This window comes from Pogoniulus pusillus, chromosome 2 (assembly GCF_015220805.1).
Source record: "Pogoniulus pusillus isolate bPogPus1 chromosome 2, bPogPus1.pri, whole genome shotgun sequence".
In the NCBI taxonomy this organism is placed as follows: Eukaryota; Metazoa; Chordata; class Aves; order Piciformes; family Lybiidae; genus Pogoniulus; species Pogoniulus pusillus.
In genome coordinates, this window is record NC_087265.1 from 50,149,534 (window position 1) to 50,175,712 (window position 26,179).

Sequence of the window (26,179 nt, forward strand, 5' to 3'; positions counted from 1 at the left end):
TCGCGTCACGTGGCCGCCGCCGCTGCGTGGGGCGGGGGAAGATGGCGGCGACGCGTGGGCTGTTGGTGGCGGGGCTGTTCCGCGGGCGGGTGGCCATCGTCACCGGCGGCGGCACCGGCATCGGCAGGGCCATCACCGCCGACCTGCTGGCCCTAGGTGGGCGTGGAGCTCTGCAAGGAACCTCAGTGGGATAATGGGGCAGGGTAGGGGGCGGTGGAGCAGGGCCCGGCCCGAGGCGAGGAATGGACTTTGAGGCGGCGACGCAGGGAGCGCTCGGGGGTTTATGGTGCGTTTTTGGGGGTAGGCAGGGCTGGAGGTGTCGGGTGTGAGGGGTGCCTGGCTAGGACGTTTTGAGTATTCAGTCTGAATACCGAGGAGAGCGGAGTGAGGTGGGTGTGAGGCGCCTTTTGACCCGTTAGCGCTTAGAAGATGCGCTATTTTAACTACAGGCGTCAAAGTGAGGTTGTACTAAACCCAAACCTTTTCCTCCGTACTCCCTTCTAAGGGACTTTTAATCTTGTCTAAGTGCAGGTTTTACCTGGTTGTTGAAGTGGGTCTTACAGGGCAGTATGGCGCTGAAGCGCTGCAGACACAGTAAGCCGTAGAGAAGCGGTGCTTCTCTCGCAGTGCTGGTGACAGAAGCGTCCTGAACTGAGAGCCTGTGCTTTGGGGGGTCGCTTTCCACGCTGACTACACAGAAGCAGTGTGACCTGGAGCGAAGGGGTCGTCTGGGTCACCTGTGTTGCAACGCATTTTCTGCAGGTCTCAACACGGGGATTGTCGGTGTCAGGCCGGTTTCGGGTAACGCCTATGAGGCCGATTGCCTTCGTTGACCTGGGAAGACCAGCACTGGCTTTAGCTCTGGCGGTTACGCGCTCCCTGTGGTTCGCACTGGAATGTGCACCACAGCGGTTCACTGCCTGCCGAGAAGCTCTCTTTGTTAAGACTGCTGGGAGACGTTCTGCCTGTCTGGTCTTCGTTGCCCCAGCTTTTCACTTACTCCGTGCAGCTGAGGCGAGGGCTAGTTGTGCTGCCTTTGTATTACTGGGAAACTGAGCGTTTTGTAAAGGTGTGCTTACGTGCTGCCTTAAAGGTGTGCCTTGTAAGCATCATCACGTTGGTTGATGTTACTTGGTTGCCTTAAAATTGTACTTAATTTGATCCTTGTTATTTTTCCAGTAAACCCGTAAGTAACGAAAGTACATGTGCCTGACATCCTAACCAATAGAACGAGCTGAACCCAGCGCTGCAGATCGCTTCTAGGCACGCGTGAGAAAACTGAGGAGCCGTTACAAGTCTGAGTAACCTTTACCTGCAGACTTCCTTGCCACTCCTGACAAAATGCCTGGAACCGTTCCCATGTGTAACTTTCACTTGCGGCTCTGTTTTTTTCTGGAGGGGGCTGGCGTGCCAGAGAATGCCTGTAGCAGCAGTGACATGATGGCTTTCACAGTGTACGTGGTTTTTGTAACAAGCCCTCTTTGGAGCCTTCTGGGCAGTTAAAAAATCTTTCATCTGGCAACTTGTACCCCTTTCACCCTGACCTTGTCAGGAAATTATGTGGTCATTCTTTGTGAAGAAAAATAACTGAAGTAGTGTTAGTTTGTACAGTAGGTACCAAGTGTTCCTCACGGAGTTAGAAACCCCCCCCCCATCCCCCAGTCAGTGTGTTTAGCAGAAGAGTGGTCTTTTACCAGACCTTTTTCAGTTTCACTCTTGTACTAATGAGCACTTGTCTTGGGTTCAAATGCAAGTTCCCAGAGACTCTTATAAATTTGGTAGACCCAATGACAATTTATAGAATTTATAGAGTTTATAGAGTGCCCTCCCCTCCTCCCCCTCCTTTCCCCAAAAGACAGGGAGAGAGATAAAAGGTAGGGACACCCCAATAAATCAATCTCACTCGATTTGGAAGTTAAAAAGGAAAAGTTTAACAATAACTTAGAAAAAAGGGATTGGAGGTAGGGGAGTTTACAAAGGATAAGGAAGGGAAAACAGCAAAATACAAAACAGGGATGGATACAACCCGAGTAGTGTGATGGTGTCTCTGCCTCGTGGCTGGTATACAGTATCAGTGTGTGTGTGCGGTCATGAACGCAGGTAGTGAGCAAGAGGGCGAAAAGAGGAAGAGACAGGAGAACTCCTGTCTTTTATACCACAGGAAGTGGGGGGAGTGGGCTAACCATCACCTGGAGTGTGGCCCACCCCTGAGGAGGGGCCGAGACCCCTAGGGTCAGGTTCAGGGTCACTCCCCCAGGAGTGTTAACCCTATACATTCCACCCCTTGGTTAGACCACTTCCACCTTCCTAAGAACAGTCTTCTTCTCCAAAGATGGGAAAAGTGTCCATGGGTTAAGAGTTCGTGAAGTCCTTCTTGGTCCCCGGCTGTATCTCAAGGCGATGTGCTCCTCTGGCCCGGTGCAGGTTGCTGAGATGTGAGCAGGGCAGGAACGGAAGAAAAGTCAGTGAAACAGGAACAGTTCTTGTTGGAACTCAGGAAAGTCTTTTTCCTCTGTGAAGAAAAAAAACATCAGGAACAGTCTCTCTTGGTGTCTGGCATCAGGGGAACAGGTGTAGATGAGCTGGCTGTAGACATCCTCTGGAGGGAAATCAGGAACAGTCTCTCACTGCAGGGCATCAGTGACGAATCAGATGCAGGGTTCTGGTTGGACGCCGTGGTGTGATGCGATGCTGTAGGACTCTGGATAGCTGCTGCTGTGATGTAGGTTCTGTTGGACGCCGTGTAGTGGTGAGGGTATAACTACAAAAACAACTTGTAACCCCTTATGAACTATAATACAAGTATTGCACAACTATGATACAAGTATTGCACAACTATGATACAACTATAATACAAGATAACCTGAAAGTATCTGGAACACATGGAATCAACTCTGAGATTTCAAAACCTTTTCAGCTAAAGAGAGGTTTCTCTGAGGGACACACTCGATAACACCAGTTTCCATCATCACCCAGTATGTGTGACCAGGACCCTCTGCAGATACCACCCCTTTGATAGGTTTTCCCCCACCAGAGGCAGGAGCAACCCACACAGTCTTTCCCAGTAGATTCCTTTCACAGACTACAGGAACTCCATCTCCCTCAACTATGGGCAGTAGGGCAGACTGAGCAGGACCAGCTCTGTTAACTGATCCCCTGCTGTTCACCAGCCAAGTGGCTTCTGCAAGGTGCTTCTCCCAGTTTCTGAGAGTTCCACCTCCCATAGCCTTCAGGGTGGTTTTCAGCAGACCATTGTGTCGCTCAATCTTTCCTGCAGCCTGTGGGTAGTATGGGATGTGATAAACCCATTCTATCCCATGCTCTTTTGCCCAGTGGCTCACAAGGTGGTTCTTGAAATGGGTCCCATTGTCTGACTCAATTCTCTCTGGGGTTCCGTGTCTCCACAGGATGTGGCTCTGCAGGCCCAGAATGGTGTTACGGGCAGTAGCATGAGGTACTGGGTAGGTTTCCAGCCACCCCGTGCTTCCCTCCACCATGGTTAACACATACTGCTTGCCACTACGAGACCGAGGCAGAGTGATGTAATCAATCTGCCAGGCCTCCCCATACCTGTACTTTGACCACCTTCCCCCGTACCACAAAGGCTTCATGCGCTTGGCTTGCTTTATGGTGGCACAGATGTCACATTCATGGATAACCTGAGTTATGGCCTCCATGGATATGTCCACGGACCTGTCTCGGGCCCATTGGTATGTGGCATCTCTTCCTTGGTGACCAGAAGAGTCATGTGCCCACCGAGCTAAGAACAGTTCACCTTTGTGCTTCCAGTCCAGGTCAATCTGGCAGATGTGGGCAGCCTGGTCAGCTTGGTGGTTATGCTGCTGTTCTTCAGTGGCTCTACTCTTTGGGATGTGAGCACTGATGTGTCGGATTTTAACTGGCAGTTTGTCCAGGCGTGCAGAAATGTCTTGCCAGAGATCAGCAGCCCAAATAGGCTTCCCTTTTCTCTGCCAATCATTTCTCTTCCACTCCTTCAGCCACCCCCATAAGGCATTTGCTACCATCCATGAGTCGGTGTAGATGTATAGCATTGGCCACTGCTCTCGTTCTGCAATGTCCAGGGCCAGCTGGATGGCTTTCACCTCAGCATACTGGCTGGATTCGCCTTCTCCATCTCTTGCCTCTGCAACCCTGCGTGTAGGGTTCCAGACGGCAGCCTTCCATCTCCGCTTGCTGCCTACCAGGCGGCAGGATCCATCTGTGAAGAGAGCATATGCCTTTTCCTCCTCAGGAAGGTCACTGTATGGGGGGGCTTCCTCGGCACGGGTCACTGCCTTCTCTTCTGCTGGCTTTCCAAAGTCAGTGCCCTCTGGCCAGTTGGTGATGACCTCCACAATGCCTGGACGTTCGAGAGTCCCCATCCTAGCCCTCTGAGTTATCAGAGCCATCCACTTACTCCAAGTGGCATCTGTGGCATGGTGCGGAGTCGAACCCTTCCCTTTAAACATCCAAGTCAGGACTGGAAGCCTTGGAGCTAAAAGGAGTGGTGACTCCGTCCCAATCACCTCAGAGGCAGCTCTGACTCCCTCATAGGCAGCTAGGATTTCTTTCTCTGTGGGGGTATACTTGGTCTCTGAGCCTTTGTACGCCTTGCTCCAGAACCCGAGTGGGCGGCCTCTTGTCTCATCAGGAGCTTTCTGCCATAGGCTCCAGCTAGGACCATTCTCACCGGCTGCTGTGTAGAGAATGTTCTTAATCTCTGGGCCGGTTCGGACTGGTCCCAAGGCCATGGCATGGACCACCTCTCGTTTGATCTGGTCAAATGCCACCTGCTGCTCAGGTCCCCACCCAAAGTTATTCCTCTTTCTTGTAACGTCAAAAAGGGGTTTCACAATTTGACTGTACCCGGGAATGTGCATCTTCCAAAAGCCCACAAACCCCAGGAAGGATTGTGTCTCCTTCCGGTTAGTGGGTTCCACCATAGTGGCCACTTTATTCACCACATCCATAGGGATGTGGCGTCGGCCATCCTGCCATCGAACTCCCAGGAACTGGATCTCTCTGGCAGGCCCTTTCACTTTGCTTCTCTTAATGGCAAAACCAGCATCCAACAGGATATTAATGATCTTCTCACCCTTCTGGAAGACCTCCTCTGCTGTCTCACCCCATACAATGATGTCATCGATGTACTGCAGATGTTCCGGAGCTCCACCCTTCTCCAGTGCAGTCTGGATGATGCTGTGGCAGATTGTAGGGCTGTGCTTCCACCCTTGAGGCAGTCTGTTCCAGTGGTACTGGACTCCTCTCCAGGTGAAGGCAAACTGCGGCCTACATTCTTCTGCAATGGGGATGGAGAAGAAAGCATTAGCAATGTCAATTGTGGCATACCATTTGGCCTCCTTTGTTTCCAGTTCATACTGCAGCTCCAACATGTCAGGCACGGCTGCGCTGATTGGAGGAGTCACTTCATTCAGGCCTCGGAAATCCACCGTGAGTCTCCACTCCCCCGTCTCCTTTCGCACTGGCCATATCGGGCTGTTGAAGGGCGAGTGGCTCTTGCTGATGACAAGCTGCTGCTCCAGGCGGCGAATCAGCTGCTGTATGGGTAGCAGGGAGTCTCTGTTGGTGCGGTATTGCCTGCGATGAACTACACGAGAAGCAATAGGTAACTTGACATCTTCCACCTTGTGGGTACCAACCACGGAAGGGTCATCTGACAAGCCAGGCATGATAGACAGCTGCTCTTTGTCTGCAGTCTCTACAGCTGCTATGCCAAAAGCCCACTTGTTCCCCTTCGGATCTTTAAAGTACCCTTCCCGGAGAAAGTCAATCCCCAGGATGCAAGGTGCATCAGGGCCAGTTACTATGGAGTGCTTCTCCCACACATTCCCGGTGAGGCTTATCTCAGCCTGCAGCACAGTCAACTCCTGAGACCCCCCTGTGACTCCTGCAATTGTAACAGTATCTGTCCCCCTGTGGCTGGAGGGGATCAGAGTGCATTGGGCACCGGTGTCTACCAACGCTCTGTACTTCTCGGCTTCAGAAGTGCCAGGCCATTTCACAAACACGTCCCAATATACTCTGTTATCCCTGGCCTCCGCCTGGCTGGAGACAGGGCACCTCTAATTCTGAGCAGTGTGACTGCATGAGGCACATGGACCTGAGTTACTGGCTTCACCACCCCTTGAGCGAGAGCGCTGCCTGCGGGACACTGGGGCAACCCCTCTTCTGGAGGAGTTATTCCCTGTGTTTGTCCCCTGCAGTTCCCTTACCCTGGCCCATAGAGCTGAGGTGGGCTGGCCATGCCATCTATCCATGTTTTCCCCATGGTCACACAGTGTTCTCCAGAGTGACCCCCTGTGTGTACCCTGTCTGCTCTGGGCTGATCTCCTGCGGGGAGGAGGAGGAGCACGGCGGCGTGTGTTCCTTATAGCTGAGACTTGCACCCATTCTGAAGGTGAAGAGCAGTCATCCTCTGCCTTCTGCATTTCAGAGAAAGAGGCTTTCAGCTCGTTCATTTCTTGGGTGAGGGTCTCTACAGTGGCAATTAAGGTTTTCCTCGACAAACTGTCTTCAAACTGTCTCAGGTCATTCACAAACTCCCTGATTGTGGGAAGGTTGTTGGGGTCTCTGCCCAGCAGCAGTGCTCCCAATGTGGGGGCATATGTGGAAGGGGCACACTGAGTCAGTTTCTTTAAGAGGGCTGGCTTCATGCGGACATCATCAGGGTCCGAGGGCCTCTGGTCGGCTCCATAAATTATCTCTTGAACCGCCATTTGCCTCAGGTATGAGATCCCCTGTTCCATATCTGTCCATCTAAGGGGATGGAAAATCATGTCATCCTTAGTCGGGTACCTGTACCTCACAGCTATCAGAAGCCTGGCCCAAAGTGAGTGGGTACCATCGAGCCTTCCCAGCTCCTTATCCACACCTCCATCCCTCGACAAGGATCCCAGCTGTTTCGCCTCCCTGTGATCTAGGTCCACTGTTTCTGCTCCTGCATCCCAGCATTTCAAAAGCCAGGCTAAAAGGGACTGTCCGTTTGCCCTTGCATACTCCTGCCTTATGTGCCTGATTTCCTTTCTGGGCGTGGAGCTGATAAGGATCACTCCATTATCAGGTCCATTTCCAGCTGGTTGCTGTTGCTGGGGGGTGCTGGTTCCCGAAGAGGTCCCTTGCCCTGGATCGGCATCTGCGGGAGGGTTTTGATTTGATCTTGCTGGCCGCGTGGTTATTGGCGCTAGGTGAAGGGGGCTGGGCTGAGGGGGCAGGGTCCGGGGGGCTGCCCTGGGCGGGACCGGAGGCGGAGTTCGGGGCGGAGCCGCGCTAGGGGCGGTCTGACCTGTCGCCCATCCCCCGCAGTTGCAGCTGGGGCAGTGAGGACCACCCCTCCCCCTAAGCACCCTAATGGCGGCGCCCACTCGATATTTCCACGTGTCCCAGTTCACCGCTATCTTATTAATTCCCAAACCCAAATTTACACACAGTGAAATAACAGCTATCCAGTACCATTTTTCCCCCAAAATATCTGGAGCTTCTGTGCTCCAATGCATATACTCAGATTGATTCCATGTTCCAGAAACATTTCTAAACACAGTGATATTACTAACAGAATTCAGGAAATAGGCATAGACTCGGGCAGGCAAATGCTTAGAATATTCCCAGAGCATATCAATGACAATCCAGAAGACATGGTAACTTATAAACTTTAACAGCCAGCCCCACAACAGCCATGCAAAAGCGTTAATGATTAAGACTTTCAGAATATCCATTTTTTAACTTCCAAATCTTCTCTGAAAGAATTCTTTCTACCTAGCCCCACGTTGGGCGCCAAATAAATTGTCTTGGGTTCAAATGCAAGTTCCCAGAGACTCTTATAAATTTGGTAGACCCAATGACAATTTATAGAATTTATAGAGTTTATAGAGTGCCCTCCCCTCCTCCCCCTCCTTTCCCCAAAAGACAGGGAGAGAGATAAAAGGTAGGGACACCCCAATAAATCAATCTCACTCGATTTGGAAGTTAAAAAGGAAAAGTTTAACAATAACTTAGAAAAAAGGGATTGGAGGTAGGGGAGTTTACAAAGGATAAGGAAGGGAAAACAGCAAAATACAAAACAGGGATGGATACAACCCGAGTAGTGTGATGGTGTCTCTGCCTCGTGGCTGGTATACAGTATCAGTGTGTGTGTGCGGTCATGAACGCAGGTAGTGAGCAAGAGGGCGAAAAGAGGAAGAGACAGGAGAACTCCTGTCTTTTATACCACAGGAAGTGGGGGGAGTGGGCTAACCATCACCTGGAGTGTGGCCCACCCCTGAGGAGGGGCCGAGACCCCTAGGGTCAGGTTCAGGGTCACTCCCCCAGGAGTGTTAACCCTATACAGCACTTAAGTTGACAAATATAACTGCACTACTGTGATGTAGTACTTTGTGTTAATCAGTAATGGTGTGTGCTGCTTTATGGACTCTGTGTTAGTCAGGTGGTTGTGCAAGTAACTGGAGTTCTTCATTTAAAAACTCAGGAGACCTCCAAGACTAATACCTTTAGATGTGTTATTTTAAGATAGCCACAGACTGAAGGTGGAGATCCCATTCTTAGGGCCATGTGTGTGCAGCAGTTCCTTCTAGAAGAATTTGCTCATGCATTCTTTTTTTTTTTGGTTTTTATTTTTATGCATAGTTTCACAAGGCAGCCTGAGCTGCTTTTTACTCCCACAAGTTATTTTGAGTTGATTCTGGTGTTTGTTTGATCACGTGAGAGGCCAAATTCCACTCGGTAAAGCAGCAGCAAAGAAAAAAAAACCAAACACAGCCACCTGGCAAGGTGTTAACTTTGTTAACTTTTTTTTTCTGAGGGTGTTGAATTAGTTTATGTTAAAGCAGATGAGCAGCAGTGCTGGTACAGGGAAGGAATGGTGTCTGCTGGAATTATGGAAGAAGGGGACTGGGAGCAAGACCTGCTTGTCCACTTGGCAATGGAAGCTAGTGATCTGCTTATCGGGAATGTGAAGTTGTATTTGCACAAGGTGTTAATTTGGTACGGTCTGTTTCAGTTTCTGTAGTAACAATTGATGTCCTGAGTCTGCTGGTGTGACAGAGAAAAACAGCCTGGTTTTAGTGTGAGCACTTGCTATTAATTTGGCATCTGCACTGCTTTTCTCTGCAGGCTGAGTCCTGCATCCAGATGCTGAAAAAAAACCCCAGAAGGTTAGAGCTCATGCGTAGTTTTAACTCTCATTTCTGAGCGATTCTTGTTTGCGGCAGTGTCATGGGGAAGCCTCTGCTCCTGCTGTCTGTAGTCTGCAGATAGGAATTCATCTCGTGAGGCTATCATCCTCTCCTTCCTACTGTGTACATTTAAAAGCAGAGCATTACATTTGCTCACTGTTAGTGAAAATTGCAGGCATACAGCAAGATTATTTTTGTGGGTTTAGGAGCAAGCATTTTTTTTATAATCAAGCCCTAAAACATCTTTAAACCGCATAATTGATAAATGAGGTGGTTGTGAGAAAAGGCAGCAAAAGCGATGGCTGAAAGCTGTTTTGCTGACTCTGCAGCTTACAGGCTGTCTTCTCTTCTGAAGGAAGGAATGCTGTGGACATTTTTGTATTGCTTTTTTTCCTGGCACAGTGGGATCTTGTTGCTAAGAAGCACCTGACAGTGGTCATGTCCGTCTCTTGTAAGAACTTCCAGACTGCATCTCCTAGTCAGTGATTAATAAATGTACATCCTACAGGGTATCTCCATGATGTTACTAAGACTCTAGTAGAACTGTAATTTTAGCTTTGTCGGCTGAAGGATGTTTCATTTTGTCTCTACAGGTTGCAATGTTGTTATTGCCTCTCGTAAGTTTGACCGATTAAAAGCTGCTGCAGAAGAACTGAACAAAGCATTTTCTTCTGTGAGCCCTGCCAGAGTGACTCCCATACAGTGCAATATCCGCAGAGAAGATGAGGTAAAGACTGGTGGTTTTGCTCTAAGATGTGACATCTCGAAAGCATATTGTGCAGGTAGATTCTCAGGTCTCCCAAGGTCGTCTTTGGCCCTCTGAAAAGTGGCGTACATCAAGGGGACAGGTGCAATGAAACACTGTTAAGTTGATCTAGATGAAAATGTGCTTTCCAAGCAGCAAAAGCTGTCTGTTAGCCACCCAAGCAAGAAAGCATTTGTAATTGCAAATATGTTTCTGACCAGGCATATATATTTTGGACACTTCTGGGAAAAGCAGGCCTTGAAACTGAGGTGTTCTACGGCCAGGCAGGAGCCCACTTAATTGCATTTCTGTGACTGTAGTGAGGGAGTGTTAGCTAGTTAAGATGGAGACCTCAGAAGAGTTCCTTCAGACAGGAAGTCGTGGCATGGTATCTCAGTTCTTGTGACTTGGCACAAGTTTCCAGCATTGTCAGTTTTGCTTGTAATAAAGCAAAAAAGCCTCACAGATGCTATCATTTTAGCTGTATTTCAAATTTTGGTTACAATTTGACATATGCCTCTACAAACTCTATTACTATCTTTTTTGTTTCTGTTGCAAAACATGGAGGATCAAGAGCAAAAGTATTTAATCCAGGTTCTGCAGGAGTCAGCATTCACCTCCTGAGTTTTTAATCTCTGTAATTAAATGTGTACAAGTCCAGCATCAGGTTGCATTTTTAAGTTACTGAAGACAGCTAGAGAACATTCCAGTAGCTGATATTTCTCTTAATCTTTCAGAGTCTCTATGAAATTCAAGCATAACTTAAAGAAATACTTAGGACCTTCAGTAGCTGTGTAGATTCTGGAAGTATCCTAATATACAACTGTAAAGCAAAAACTAAAATTATTCTCTCATGGAGCATCTCATGCCATAAAATATTTATAATGATATACTTAGAAGATATACTCTCTTCTGAAGGAGATGAACCCTGGGGCTGTGCAGTATGCCTCTTCACCTAGTAGTGAATTTTAGGTTTGTGTTTACTGGCATCAGCTGTGCAATGTAATAGTTTATGACAGATGTTAGAGGACAACTTAGATGGTTAAAGCTACAGGAAAGAAAAAGGTAAAAGGAGAGAAAAGGTTTAAACCTTCTTTTGTGTCACTGTTCTTGCAGAAGGTACTCTAGCATGCTTAATAACCTTCTGTAGGTGAATCTTCTGCATCAGTTTAAAAATGGTCTAGCGGGGACTGTAATGCTCTGTGAGATGGTGGAGGGTTTGGATGGTGAATTGGAGTCATCTCCACTACACACATATTTTTTTCCTTCTTTTTTGCCTGTTTGTTAAGCATGGCTAAATATGTATTGGACATAGCAGACTTAAATGGCTTTGGAAACTTCCCTGGAGGTGCTTTTAAAGCCTTTTTATAGTACTCTGTGAAGTGTTCAGGCATTGTTCTGTGTTGCTGGTAGCCATGCTGATGCTTGGAGAAACTTCTGTCTGCTATTACTCTGCAGTTTCATCCTAGAGTTATCTTGTTTTGAGTTTAGTTTACAGATGCATAAGAACTTTCTTAGAGGCTTCTCCAACAAGAGAAGTTCTATCAGGTGTGTCCTTTCAGTGGAAGTACTTAGGAACCATTCTCATTTCATAGCTATATGTTGAACAGAGGGTTTAAAGGAGTAAGGTAGATCGAACTCCAGCTGTGAAATTTTCAGTCATTGATTCAGTCTTACAGTTTGATTCCCTTCACTTCTCCAGCTGCTCTTCTTTCTGTTGAAGCCTTGTTCAAAAAAAATAATGGTGGAAGTTTTGTAAGCCTTGTAAGCCTTTTGTGGAAGTTTTGAATAAGGAATGCAATTTCCTCTGCATATTAACATAGAACTTAAGTGTACCCACTAAACTAATATTTGTTCCTTCAAGGTACACGTCTTGAAGACCAGGTATTTTTATTGATTAGAGACATCCTGTGATTTTTTGTTCTCTGGCTCTTGTTTTTCTGGCTTTGTCTTCCTCCTTAGCTCTTTAATGCTGAGATTCTCAAAGACTGCTAAATCCTGGCCATTTTTTACTTAGTTTTCTAAATTTACTGGAAATATGCGATTTATATTTTCAGCTTTCAAATTTGTAGTGAGGATAGCACTTCGTTACACTGTGTAAATTTAAGCTAGATAAATTAAGAGTTGGTAACTTAGACTGCTAAAAGCTGTCAGTAACTTAGAACTGAGGGATGTGGCAGGTTTTCCACAAGCCACTGCTCACTGTGACTTACTGTATTTGCTAAGAACAGCTAAAGTAAAGTACTTTCTTGTAATTTGCCCTTGATGGCCTTGTGGAGACTAGAGGAAAAATGCCTTAGGGCTTTTCTTTCTGTTCAAACAGCATCATCCATCCACTTAAAAAAACTATTCCTCTCCTAGCCTAAGATTTAGTGCCTACGACTTGGAATTTTAGAAAGAGGGATTAGTAAAAGATGTAGTGAGGGATTTTTCTAGCTTGGTAGGTTAATCTTTGAGGCGGCACAGCAATGTAACTCACTTCCTTTTCACAAATACAGGAATAGTTTCCTGTTTACAGGGGAAGATGGAGTGAGAGGGTGTTTAAAATTTCGGCCTCCCTCCCAAAAGAAACAAGACTTGTTGGGTCTGTATGCTACTAATCCATAGCTTTGCAACTTCTTGTCTGGTTTCAGCTTACAATGAGTATTTACCTCCGAAATTCACAGGAGCACATTTGTTGGGTAGAGAGGAGAGCCTCTACATGAATTCCCCATGAGTTGTTACATTTCCTTTCTCAGCTCTGGCACCAAAGAAGGTGAACGAGGAAGACCTTATAAATGCTTCAACAAGGGAAAAAAACTTAGGAGTTCAAGCCTCCTGAGGTGTCAGAACTGATCCAGCACAAGCTACAAAGCCCAGGAAGTTTCCTGCAGAGCTGCATCATTCATTTAGGATATCCTTCTCTTTGACATCTTGCTGAGACCTTCGGAAGAGGAAATCTTTTTTTCTTAAAGGAAGTCACCGTGATCACCTGTAGGAACAAGCTGTCTGTTCATACTGTAGCATGCCTTTTTTTGCTTCCCTCCATCTCCATTGGTTGTTCTGCATTCCTCTGGAGGCCCCTGTGAGTTTTGTCTTTGTTTTAATTTTTTAATCAGGCAAACTGGAGGGAGGGCCTTTCAGTAGAGATCTAAGAAAGATGAAAGTGCTTTCAAAATGGCCAGAATTTTAAAAAGAAATTCCCCTCCTATTGCAAATGTGCAAGTAACTGACCTGCTTTGAAGATGAGATGGCTAATCCCTCCTGTGTGGCCTAGTTTGGATCTGTGAAATTCAACCATAACGAGATTCATCCTTCATCATATAGTGCAGCACATCTGTTAGAGTTCCTTCTGGCCTCGGAAGAGTCAAAGAGAGTGCCATGAATTAACGGCAGCAGAAGCTTGATGGCAGATAGCATGGGAATAGTTTAATGAAGTCACAGTTTTAAGTCTCTTCATCTTTATCCTCAGAGGCCCTCTTACTTTCTAACACAGCTCACTTTTCGTTTAATGTGCAAGAAATAATCTTTCTTGATGGAGGATTTTCAGCCACTGCATAACCTGTTAGGCTTATTTCTGTCAGGAGTTTGCTGCTGATGATTTTGGCTGATTTTCCAGTGAGTGTTTTGTAAAGGATAACAAACCCATTTTGTTTTTAGCTATGTAAGAGCCAGGGATTCTGTGGTGTTGTAAGTGCACCTGAGGTTTCCGTGCTTTGTGTTCACGGGGCCTCATCCTGTAGCAATTGTGAATCTGTCCTTTATCTTGTAGCCTGAAGTGTATGTCAAGATCTGTATTGCCTCTTAGTGATTATGAAGCTGAAGTGATTTCAATTATTTACCTATTTTCTAGCACTGCTCACTGATCTAGGGTAGAGTGTCCCTGCCCATGGCAAGGGGTTGGAACCAGATGGTCCTTGTGTTCCCTTCCGACCCTGACTGATTCTGTGATTCTATGATGTGTTGAATATAACAAGAGCAAGTCAGTTTGAACTTGCTGAGATGGGAGTCAGAATCCAAGGATCTAATTAACTAATTCCACTGCCTCAACATAGTGATGGCCAGAGTGGAGGAGAAGGACTCATCCCTTTTTCATTATGAAAAGAGCTTTCTATTTATCTTTGTAGGGAGTGGGAAGGGAAAGCACATCTTTATGTTTCTTAGATGTTGAGCTACTGCAAATCATGGGATGGGAGACAGACATGAAAGAACTTCTTGCTCTTCAAAAACCTTTGCTTTGTATACTGTAGACAAACACTTCTTTAACTGGCATCTGGATACGTAGAAGATGTACCTTGGTAGGTACTTTCAGTGAGCTCCTGCGCTTCTTGAAACCAGAAATACAGAATTCACAGTGTTCCCTTTCCATACTTGAGCTCCAGTAACAAGTGCTGCTGGATCAGACCCTGAGGATAAAACCTATCACTTGGACATGTGACAAAACTTCTTGAGACACAGTCAGTACAGTGCTATTTAGCACTTACCTTCCGTCTCGGTTCACTAGTAGCTTTTCTTTTCCAGTAGACTTCATAGCTTAGCATAGTTGTGATTGGTTTATAAACACTTAATGCCTGTCTGTGTGAAGCCTGTAGTGGAAGGCTGTGGCTTGGTGGGGATTTGTGGATAAGAGATTCCTGTTGTGGTACTTTAACTCAGCAACAACACAAAAATACCTATTTTCATTGTGCAAAAATGCCTACTACTTCTCATCCCCAAATAACAAATCTGTAGCACTCTGTAGTGGGTAGTTTGCCAGTAGAATTTTACTCAGGTTCAAGGTGACCTGTATGTGGTTGTTTGTCCCTTTCCCCTGTGTCAGTAAGTGCTGCCATAGAAGTTATCTCTGAAGGTATGCTACTTTTGAGGTGTGTAGTACCTTTTGAATTGTCACATCAAAAAGATATATACTGGAGAGCTCTGGTCTTCTGGTGATGTCTGGCATGCCTAATTTTGCTCTTTTTGCTCTTGTCAGATAAACTTAGGGTTTGTGCAGCTTTGTTTTGCTTCCAGAGGGAGTCTTTAGCAGCTTTCTTGTGATGTTCTTTAGTTCTCAGTGTGATCTAAATGTGTTCTACCAGACCCTCTTTCTCACTGTGCTGTTTGCTGCAGTATTAATGTTTACTGTAATTAGAAGAAGCACTGCAGCAATACTTTCTCTACAACACAGAAGACATTGGAAGACTGGTACAGTTGGAGCTGTCTGAACTGTTACTGGAGACTCTGCTAGCTTTTGCTGGCTTTTAGAGAGCAGAGCTGTTAGGTGTTTGTGGGGATAGCTTTTTCTTACTGCCCTAATAATGTGGTGTGGCAAGTAGGAACAGCAGCAGAGTTTAAGGTAAAAGGTGTGAATTATTTTGAGCTGATGTGCCATAGCAGGTGTTGTCTGTCCACCTGTTGAAAACTTGCATGTAATGTCTTCTCAGTGGATTTTTCTTCTGTTAATTTGTCATTTACTGGGGTTTTTTATGACTATTGGCCTATTTCCATTCTTTTCCCCTCTCTTTTACCTGTCACCAGCCTGGATAGGCTTAGTCTGTTCAAACATTGCTTGTACTGAAACCATTTCTCTTCTGTAAGTGGGCCCATACTTCAGTGATATATGGAACAAGATTCTCAAGCTCACAAGGAGGAGAGTTTGATATTGCTGAACAAAACATAACTTATGCTGCCTAGCAAGGCATAGCTTACTCTTCTCTGTGATCAAACCTGGAAGCCTTTGTGGCATGACAATTCTCACAAGCCATGGCTTTGGGATTGCTGTCACAGGTATTTCGGGCTTTTTTGGTGGCTTTTTTCCCCCTCGGATTCCACAGACTGCAGTGACTGATGAGAGAAATAAGATGATATTCATGACTTAAAGATGGTGACTTGGGTATCCAGACTATTTTTAAGGCTTTTTTTTTCTCAGCAGACAATTTTTTCAATCAGTTTTAAGCCACTGTGTGTTTGTTCAGATTTTCTTCTTCAGAGAGCTGCATCCTCACAGGATTTATACTACCTTATTAAACCATCCTGAACTGTTAGCAGCAAAGACTGTGAGGCAGCTATTTATGAAACTGAGTTGGTGACACTCCTGGTTGGATCACATGTGGCTTGTTCTTTTATTTGTGATGTTTTCTCCTGCTAAGTCAATACAGAGGAAGGCTGATTGATATCCTTCCCCCAGTCAGCTATGTTTCAGCAGCAGTAGCAGTGTCACTCCTACTGTTTGTTTTGCTTTTCTTTCTTTTTTGGTCTGTGTTTTCTTTGACCACAGATGCTAGATTAACTTTTTATATATGCTTGAGCAGGAATAACTGATGCATGGTATCTAGTTCTGATAGGTAATGTAAGCAGGAAAAGAGTCTTGTTGACCCATTTCGTATTTCTTGAGATAAAGGCTAAATTCTTAAGCAGTTGCTACAGAGTTCTTATTGCTACCTTGTAATAGGAAAAATACATCAGCTTTGATATCTGTAAAATCTTTGAGTGCTTTTAAATGTATTTTCCTCCAAGAAGTGCTCTTATGTTTAGTGTGTGTGGCAAAACTGCTGTGCTTTTGAAATGCAGAGCAATGGAAAAGGCTTAGTTTGTAGCCTGTAGCTCAGAATTAGGTTTAGATTCTCAGAATCGCTTTCCTTCCATATGAGCTCAAGCGACTCCTTTCCTGCACTGGCAGCTCATTGAGTGAGCAAATAAAAGATCTCTTCCTATTTTTTGCAAATACCTTCTCAGAGAAACCAAAGATCAATAGCAGCAGACTGTGCTCTTGCTAGTAATTATTCATGCTGCTTATAGACAGAAGGTGTCTTAGTCAAATATTCACTTTTCTTTTCCTAAAGAAGACAATTTGTATCATTTCCAGAATTTTTAGGGTTCATATTTTGCAGGGTAACACACTAACCTTCTTGAGCTACCTTAGAATATCTGCTGTAAGCAACTCACATGTCGGAGATCTAGCAAACATACACAACTTCTGGATAAAAACTTCACAAGATGATGTGTTTTCCATCTAAAATGCTCAGATATACAGGTCCTATAGGGGAAAAACCAGTAGCTATCCTATATGGAACAACTGCAGCATCAGATGTGAACACCCTCACTGTTGTGGGAAAAAAAAGGAGCTTCTTGGTCTTAAGTAGTAGGCTTTTGTGCATGTTTGTTTTTACAAGCTTTCTGTGGCTTAAATCTCCTTCTTTCAGTGCTGTTGTTTTATGTAGCACTCGCATCATCCCAGGAAGATTTCCTAATTAAATGTGGGCTCATCCCCAAGCCTTTGTGGCTGACTAAACCTGTCATACCAATCTTCCAGCCTCTGTGCATATTGCTACCTCCTCTTCATGAGTGAAAAGAATATGAAAGAGGAAATACTGTCTGAGAATGAAATTGGGTCTATAGCTCAGGCAGCATACCACACTAACAAATACTATTTCAGGTAGAAGCTTTGGTGAAGTCTACACTGAGTCTTCATGGGAAGATTGACTTCCTGGTGAATAATGGAGGGGGACAGTTTGCAAGTCCTTCTGAAGCCATCCGTGCAAAAGGATGGCATGCTGTGATAGACACGAATCTGACAGGGACCTTCTACTGCTGCAAAGCAGGTAAGGACTCATCACCAAGCTTTTTCTGTTTACTTGGTTTGGGTTTCTACAGCAATACCAGAAGACAACACCTTGAGTACTGTGTCCAGTTCTGGGCCTCTCAATTCAAGAGAGATATTGAGGTACTGGAATGTGTCCAGAGAAGGGTGACAGAGCTGGTGAGGGGCCTGGAGCACAGCCCTGTGAGGAGAGGCGGAGGGAGCTGGGGTTGTGCAGCCTAGAGAAGAAGAGGCTCAGGGCAGACCTCATTGCTGCCTACAACTCCTTGAAGGGAGGTTGTAGCCAGGTGGGGTTGGTCTCTTCTCCCAGGCAACCAGCAACAGAACAAGGGAACACAGTCTCAAGTTGTGCCAGGGGAGGTATTGGCTGGATGTTAGGAGAAAGTTCTTCACAGAGAGAGTGATTGCCATGGTCTAGTTGATTGGATAGGGCTGGGTGATAGGTTGGACTGAATGACCTTGGAGGTCTCTTCCAACCTGCTTGATTCTATGACAGGTAAAGTTTCCTGTGATGGTTTGGGTGTTGCTAATCCCCCCACACTTAAGAAAATCACCCAGACTAGACTCAGCCAACTGGAAGTTAAGGAATGAATCTGTATTTACAGCTTAGCTATTTAGCTTCTATTTACAAGGATATATACACACATATTTACAGTTATATGCAAGTTTAAAATAACACAGAAACACAGTACACCTCTCAGAAACAGCCAGATTGCCAGGAGGGCTCCCAACCCAAACCTCCTCCCCCCTCCCTCTTCACCTCCCTTCAGAAATAACCAGATCAACCCACATATATCTCATGTGATAAATCTGGAGATCTGAGGTGAGATGTCAAAAAGTTACCAAGGAGGTTAAAGGGTTAGGTTGGATTAGAGTTAAGGCAGGGACAGCCATGGAGCCCAGACCGGCAGAAAGAAGGCACAGGCAGAAGCAGGAGCTGAGAAGTGTGTGAGCAGTGAGTGTCGAATCTATATCTTGACTAGTTGCATTTCTCAGAAGAATGGGTGATACAGGTTGCTGTTGGGTTTTTTTCTTCTCACAGCTAAGGATTTAATTTCTCTCAGTAAAATATTCTAATTAGCCTCAAACCAGCACATTTCCCTACCTCCTCCTTCCATACACTTAGCTGACAGTGGGTATTTGTTCTCGTGAATGCCGTTCAAAGCTTTACTTCAAGGTGTATATTACATTGGTTCGTATATACAAATACATGCAGGTATGAATCGCCTGGTTAAGACCAGCTTTTGAGAAGTCAGTTGGCCTGGATATTCACTTAAAGGACTACTGAAAAACCACTTCTGTAGCTGTATTTGCTCTGCATAACACAGCAAAAGATTATTTTTTTCCTCCCATTGGGAATGTTAAATATCAATGGGAATAGGATCCATGATTCTCATATAGCTTTGGGAATGCGAAATTCGTTCGCATGGAAGCATGCCTTAGTTCCCACCAAAAGACTCTGTGATGAATACAGAGCCATACCTGCAGCACACTTGTGGTGACGCTGTGTTATAAAGACCAGATTGTTTTATCTCAGCCTGCATGGGAAGTTTGGAGTGCAGCTGGGATTAAGACTCAAAATTTGACTTTCAGTTGGGAAGTTCATTTTTATGCGTTTCTTCTGATATTTATAGGTTGTCTTCCTCATTCATACAGTGTACAATGCCTGGATGCAGGAACATGGAGGAGTCATTGTCAACATTACTGCTGCTGTGAGAAATGGGTTTCCTGGAATGTCGTAATGCATATTTTATTTTTACATTTTCCTGTATTTTTCCCCACAAAGTACTAATTGCTCCTAAACAGTTAGCACTGGGCAGTAGCAGAGTATAGAAATACTGTAGTTAGGTCAAGAGACCAATGGGATCACTTGGCTGTTTGTGTGGGGATCTCTTACCAATTCAGTAGAGACTACAGGAGTAGGGCAACTGATCTGTGTCAACTTGTTTCTAAGTATGAAGCCAGACTTGCCAATGAAACTTTCACTGGAAATGGCATGTTTTTCAGAGTAGTTGAACTGAAATGGTATCTTTACTTTTTATCTCTCCAAAATTCTAGAGGGTTTGCAAGAGCTAGCACTTGGCTGCCCAGGGAGGTGGTGGAGTCACCATCCCTGGAAGTGTTCAAAAACAGCCTGGATGAGGCACTTAGTGCCACGTCTAGTTGACTGGACAGGGCTGGGCGATAGGTTGGACTGGATGAGTTTGGAGTTCTCTTCCAACCTGATTGATTCTATGATTCTGCTACTGTCAGTTTGCAGGTCTTCATTGTATAATGAGTTATGGGAGTAGGAGGATCATTTCTCTTATGTTACCAGGTCTTACTGTTGCACTTCAGGTCATGTAATACCTGCCTTTGCCATTTTCCTTTTCACTCTCACATCCTGCTTGGAGAAGGTCTCTGATGCAAAGAACAGGTTCCATTTGCTCCTTTTTTGAAGTGTTACCATATTACCACACGTGTAGTTCTTTCATACAGACACAGATGATTGCAGCTGTTGTGTGAAAATGCAACATCCTCTCCATGTCCATGTGTGTACTATGTCTGTTCCAATTTCTTCCCCCTCAAAGTGGAGGTGGGCAGGAGTTTTCAAATTTGAAACTTGTTCTCCAAAAAAACTTCTGTTTGTTGAAAGGGAGATAGTAGTCAGAAAATTAATTGTTCCCATTTCTTTACTTTTGGAAGAGGCTTTGAAGTTGTCAAAATGCTACATTTTTACAGTTTCTTAATTGAAAAAAAAAATGTAATTTGAACAAATGTTAAATTAGCTCTCTTTGGTCTGACTGAGAGATGGAAGTTTTAAAAATGTAAAGTTTTAAAGGAACAGCAAAATAGTTTCTCACTTACCTTGTTCTTAGTGGCACAAAATAAATTTAGATATCCACAGGGTGGTGCTGAAGCTACAGTTACTTGAATTTGTCCACTTCTATTAAGTCTGGTTGAATTGCCATGGCAAATAGTCTGAAACTATACTTGAAAGTTGAACCAAGAGCTAGAAAACACTAATTCTGAGTAACAGTGGATGAAGTTTCCCAAATAACTGTTTTGTGTGGATACACAAAACTAGTTTCAAATTCAGTTCCATTTGAACTGATACTTGGTTTAGAAATGTACTGTTGAAAGAGGTGTGCCTTTGTGAGTTTAGGAGTTGAACCACCACTCATGCCAAAAATCACTTCATACAGCTTTCTGTAAATATTAAACTGGTCAAGTTTGCTCATGGTGTGCTTAGAGGTTGTTTATTTATGGCCTAGGTTTCTTATGTTCTCCTTAAGTCTTTCTTATTCCTTTCCTGGTATTTGAGAAGCTGTTTTGTCTGTCTCCTCTAAGTCTGTTTTGCTAGGCTAAAGGAACTGAACTTGGTTAGTTTTTTGAGTCCCACTATCTACTATTCATCACTGCAGTAATTTTACCTGCGTCTGTCAAAGCTTGTGATCTTTCAGACTAGTCTCCTGTAACAGCAAGATGTATGAGATCACTCAGCCTATGGTTGTCTCTATCTTCATCCACACATAGTAATTTTTTAATAGCAGCTCATTTTATTCATGTTTGTCAGAAGATCTAAACTGTTTTTCAGACTACTGACCTTGCAAGTGTTTCTTTGCCTGTGCAGCCTACCTTTTGTAGTTCTACACCATTTGAACTTTGCCTTCCGTTGTTTTTCATTTTATAAGCCTGCTTCTGCAGTAGCTTGTAGCTGACCTCATGTCATTTTGGGGAAGAGATGACAAGTATGTCCAGAAGAGACAGGAAATCATAGCACAGGATGTTTAAAATGTGAAGTTATAGCCAAACAAGAAATTTTGTCTGAGATGGCTGGTCCAGCCATGGAAAGCTATTCTGATTACTCTCATGAAGCTGTGGTCAAAAGAACATTGGGCACTGTTAGCTGAAGGGACAGATGCTTCCTTTGCTTTCTCTTCTCAACAGGCACACGGGAGCTGCAAGAGCTGCAGTGGATAACCTAACCAAGACTTTGGCTTTAGAATGGGCCCACAGTGGAGTGAGAATCAACAGTGTTGCTCCTGTGAGTAATGGCAAACAGTCTGATTAACTTAGTTATCGTACATGTTCATGCTTAAAACTTTCAGACCCAAAGGGATTTAAAAAATCTATAGCCTGTTTGTGGTTTATTTATATATGTATTTCTGTAATTGGGATCCCCCCATCTATGTTCTTCAGGTCATGTGAAAGTATTTTGTACTGTTTGGGTGAAGAGCCAGAAACGTAGAAGAAAGTTGCTTCTGCTTTGACTTGTTGCTCTTGGGTTTTTATCCTAGCTTAACAAAGTGATACCTGTCACGGGTTGGTGACCTGTCTAACAAACCTTTGACATAAAATTTTGGATTGCTTTTCAGTAATAATTACATCTTTTATGAGCTCACAAAAGATTTTTCTCTTTGAGGTTTAGATATGCTGATGGTTTCCACCTGTGTTTACAAAGTTATTTTGAAAGTTTCTGATTGTGTCACACAAAGTCTTTTACTGTGTCTTTTATAGGTTAAGTCAGATTAGTTTTAGGCATAAAAAGAACTGTGTTTGGAATAGACCTTCTCTCAAATGTTAAAATGTGCTGAGTTTTTTTTTCTTATCAAATATTTAGAGACAGGAAGCCACTATACAGGTCAGCTAAAATATGCCTGTCACATTTTTGAGGAAGTAGGTGGCATGTAGCAGTTGTTTTAAATAGCTATATGAAAAGAGCAGCTATGTTCTCTAGTGTATGGTGCTCCTCTTGGAGAGGTTATATATAATCCTTAGCTTTGGCATTTGAGATTGTGCAGTCTTTTGTGATTTCTGTCGTCTTCAGTCTTAACCACAACTTGTTTTGCACATTTACTCTGTTGGAAACAAAAGAGGAAAGGTAAACCTTTTCTATCTGTTTCTACATTCTGAAGTTATATTGTCTCACATTATAGTTGTCAGATTAGTTGAACTGGTCATTAGGAAGAGACGATCTTTCCACCCTCTTTGTAGGATGTCTGTATACCCAGTTGTGCCTTTTGGCCTAAAACATCTCTCTCGCTTTCTGAGGCATAGCAGAGAATCGCAGATGTGTGATTATCATTCAGGTATTAGCTGCTAAATAGTCTCTGTGAGCTGAACTCATCCGGAGACTTGTTAAACATCAGGATTGTTTTCCCTGTTTATTTGGGGTTTTGTTTGGTTTTTTCCTGGTTTATTAAGTCTTAGGGAAGTAAGTAATTAAGACAGCATTATTATGTGAGTATGTTTTTCAGGCATGCTTGCTACCTAATGAATCATGCTAATTATACTTTATAGCACATGTCAAAAGAATTCTTGACAAGCAAACAGTTCAGTGGCTTAGCTTTCTCAGAAGTATTTGCTTGCTTTATTACGATGTTGGTAGAAAAAAATCCATGTCGTAGTTACAGTAATACTTTAAATCCTTCTGCCATCTTTATGGACACTCTAGGTCTGTGGTAAGCATATGAAAAATGGCTGCTGCTTGATAGGAGCAGAACATGTCAGGAATGACCACATGTAGAAGGAAACGGGCATTCTAAGAGCAGTCTTCTCACGCGAGTTACTTCCCTAACTTCCAAAATACAGTTGCTTGCTTTTCACAGGTATCTTCAAAGAGACATCATGGCATGGATGAATTAAAATTTTGTTACCATACTTAACCTTGAGTTCCAAAGGTTCTGTCATAACTAATTTGTGTAACCCTGTGTTCCCATTGCTGTAGCCTTCATCTTCCCTCTCAAGTCTCAACTGGATTGTATATAATCATCAGAGCAAAGACAGATGCCTTTTTCCATTTCTATAGCAGCTAAGTAGGGAGAGTCAGAATTCTGACTCTGAAATCTGTCTGTTTCATAGTTCAGAGTAAAGCCAATCTAGAATTCTTACAGGTGACCAGAAATTATTGATAAGATGCTCTTGGGCTTTGTAGTTTTCTGCTGCAAGCTATTGTGAAATGCTTGTCATTTCAAAGCAGTCCTTGGGTTTCTTCTTCATACTCCTTGCTTTATAGTTATTGACATGACAGTGAAGAACTGCAGTCGTTTAAATTCTTGTGCTTGAATAGAGATGTGGCTGGCAGCCAAATTACCTTCTTGTATAAATTATACTATTCCATTAAAAAAAAATGCATTCAAGTGTTGTTTAGATCATGTAATCCTACAGAAAATCACGGTAATGATGGCTTCATAAGTTACAATGATCACAGTTTAACCATATGCAAGAGAACTTAATGTTCATTATATTGTTTTAAAATAGGGAATAGTATTTTCAGAAACTGCTGTTGCAAACTATGGAGAACAAGGAACAATGATGTGGTTAAAGAGCATACCGAAGATTCCTGCCAAGAGGGCAGCAGTTCCTGAGGAGGTAACGTATTTCCCAACATTTGTAGCATTTCTGTTTCTGTGTCTCTTCTGAATTGTCTTTATTATACACAGAACACATTACTATGGAATACAAAAACTAGAAAGCTGTGGTAATGTGCTGTAGTGCCATGTGGGAGACTTAACCAATAGTCACTGTTACACTGAAAAATTAATTTAGATGCTTCTCACATCCTAAGTGTTTTGTAATAGGTATCAATTCCTGTAAAGGTTGACTTCCAGCAGAGAGAACTGAAAGAATGAATATTAATGTGGAAAAAAAAGGCATGTCTTGAAAGCACTTGGCTCTCTTCCACCAAGAAGGTGCATCTTTGATAAACTAGTCAGCTTTTTTGTTTGATTTTTCCACCGGATGCTGCTCTTTGAGAGCTTGGTGATTTTCATCTGTTACACCCTTGATGTTTGTGGCTGGAGAAATGGCTTCAAAACTGTTGGAGCTTTTCATTACCAAGTATGTCTTGCCTGTAGAAGTTTTTTGAAAGTGTCTTTGACATAAACAGTTCCCAGCAGTTTAAGAAAGATTAAAATTGTCATTCATTTGTTAGATCTCTCCTGCAGTATGTTTCCTGCTGTCTCCAGCTGCCTCCTTCATCACTGGGATAACCATGATTGTGGATGGAGGCCAAAGTTTATATAGCCATACCCTAGAAATACCTGGTAAGAAATGGACTACAAAATAATCCACTTCAGAGGACTGAAGCTGGGCGGTGGGAGGACATAGAAGTAGGATGCCTTGTTTCTCAATAAACCAAGTATGTTGTCTTGGTTTCCTCAGATCATGACCGATGGCCCTCTCCACCAGAAGGGAGAAACACTGAACTGCTTAAAGAGCTTGTTTCAGGCAAGTTCAAGCCAAAACTCTAGAAGAATGGGATCTCGCCTTATTCCAAATGGCAGACTTGCTGATAATCTCACTTTGTGATTTGGGATTATTATTCTCAGTTGTATTTTTTTTTTGTTCATGCATAACTACAGAGTGCCTTGATTTTCACTGGTTTATGTTTAAAACTTGAGAGACTGTATGTAGTACATTTATTCTCTGAAAACATTCATTCTCCTGGGAGGGTGTAAAGGACACATTTGCCATTTGCACAGGCATTAAATAATGAAGAATCTCAGTCAGAAGTGAATAGAAGGTACTTATTTTGAGGTAAAGAGGGCAGAGAGGGAAGACTTCAGAATCCTGTTCTGGATTAATCAGGGGGAAAGTTAATTTAAATCTTTGTTACTATTAGTTAAATCAGTAACCCTTGAGGTGGCTGTTAGCTCTACACAGTTTCTGTTCACCTGCACAGTGAATGTTAAAAATTATTTTAAAGACTGAGTAGGTATCTCTCTGCAAAGAGTTAACTGTATTCTGCCTTAGCTTTACTAATGTTTCAAAGTAATATGGTGTATCATACTGGGAATATTTTGAGTTATTTGCAGGTATAATGACATAATTGAGTTAAACTGGCTGCAATTTAAATTTGATAGTAGAATAATTAGATAATAAGCTTTAGCATACAGTGATGTGAAACAGTATAGCTTCAACCATTGAACTTGCAAAAGCTGTGCTGTACATTGCAGTGCTTTCTGCTGTATGCTATACTGGTAGAAGAGAAACTTGGGATCCTTCATTTACTGAATACAACACTTTCTATCCATGCTGTGTCAGGTTACACTATTAACAGGATTTTTTCATCGGTGTCTCTAACATAGGTGTGTTTTGTGATCAATGCAGATACCCATTTAAAAATCAGAAATCTTGCAGTATATATCCCTGCCTGAATGTGTTCCTAGGCAACCTGCTCTAGATGAGCCTGCTTCAGCAGGGGGATTGGACTGGGTGATCCCTGGAGGTCTCTTCCAACCACGACCATTCTGCGAGTCTGTAATTTCTCTTGAAGAGGCTGCATTTGGTGCTAGTCAGTTTTTAATTCACTTCACTTTGTGAAATTGGGTTGCTGCTGTAGAAGTAACGACTTTAATAATTCATTTTGGGTTGAATATAAGTGGTGATGTTCTCTGCAAAGATGTTTGTATTTTGTATCTTTCATTAAAATGCAGGAGCTTACATAGGTACGTGTAGATTGTTTTTTCATGCAAGTCTGAATGCCAGTTCTGTGGGGGAGGAGACGATTGAGCCAAAATGCCTTCTCCTTCTGATATTTCCTCTTTCCTTAGTAAACTGGGTAGTCACTGAGATAAAATCGGTGTTTTTCAAACCTCTTATGCAAGGTGTAATGTGATTATTGCAAGTATTAGTTCAGGGTACACAGCGAGAGAATTCCTGAAGGGAAAGTGCACCTGTTAGGTAAGCCTCTAGAAGCCTGGC

At 43.7% G+C, this 26,179-nt stretch overlaps 1 protein-coding gene across 1 annotated transcript; it reads left to right on the forward strand.

Moving 5' to 3' along the window:
- The first annotated feature begins 35 nt into the window (after positions 1-35).
- On the forward strand, positions 36-25,918 carry PECR (peroxisomal trans-2-enoyl-CoA reductase). Its single transcript, XM_064165686.1, has 8 exons — positions 36-156; positions 9,782-9,915; positions 17,327-17,492; positions 19,148-19,229; positions 21,422-21,518; positions 23,735-23,845; positions 24,408-24,519; positions 24,638-25,918. The coding sequence occupies exons 1-8, from the start codon at positions 42-44 to the stop codon at positions 24,724-24,726; spliced, it is 906 nt and encodes a 301-aa protein (XP_064021756.1). The 5' UTR covers positions 36-41; the 3' UTR covers positions 24,727-25,918.
- The last annotated feature ends 261 nt before the right edge of the window (positions 25,919-26,179 follow it).

Coding starts and splice junctions, on each gene's coding strand:
- PECR (XM_064165686.1), top strand. CDS start 42: ATGGCGGCGACGCGTGGGCTGTTGGTGGCGGGGCTGTTCCGCGGGCGG. Junction 157..9,781: donor CGCCGACCTGCTGGCCCTAG/GTGGGCGTGGAG, acceptor TTGTCTCTACAG/GTTGCAATGTTGTTATTGCC. Junction 21,519..23,734: donor GAATCAACAGTGTTGCTCCT/GTGAGTAATGGC, acceptor GTTTTAAAATAG/GGAATAGTATTTTCAGAAAC.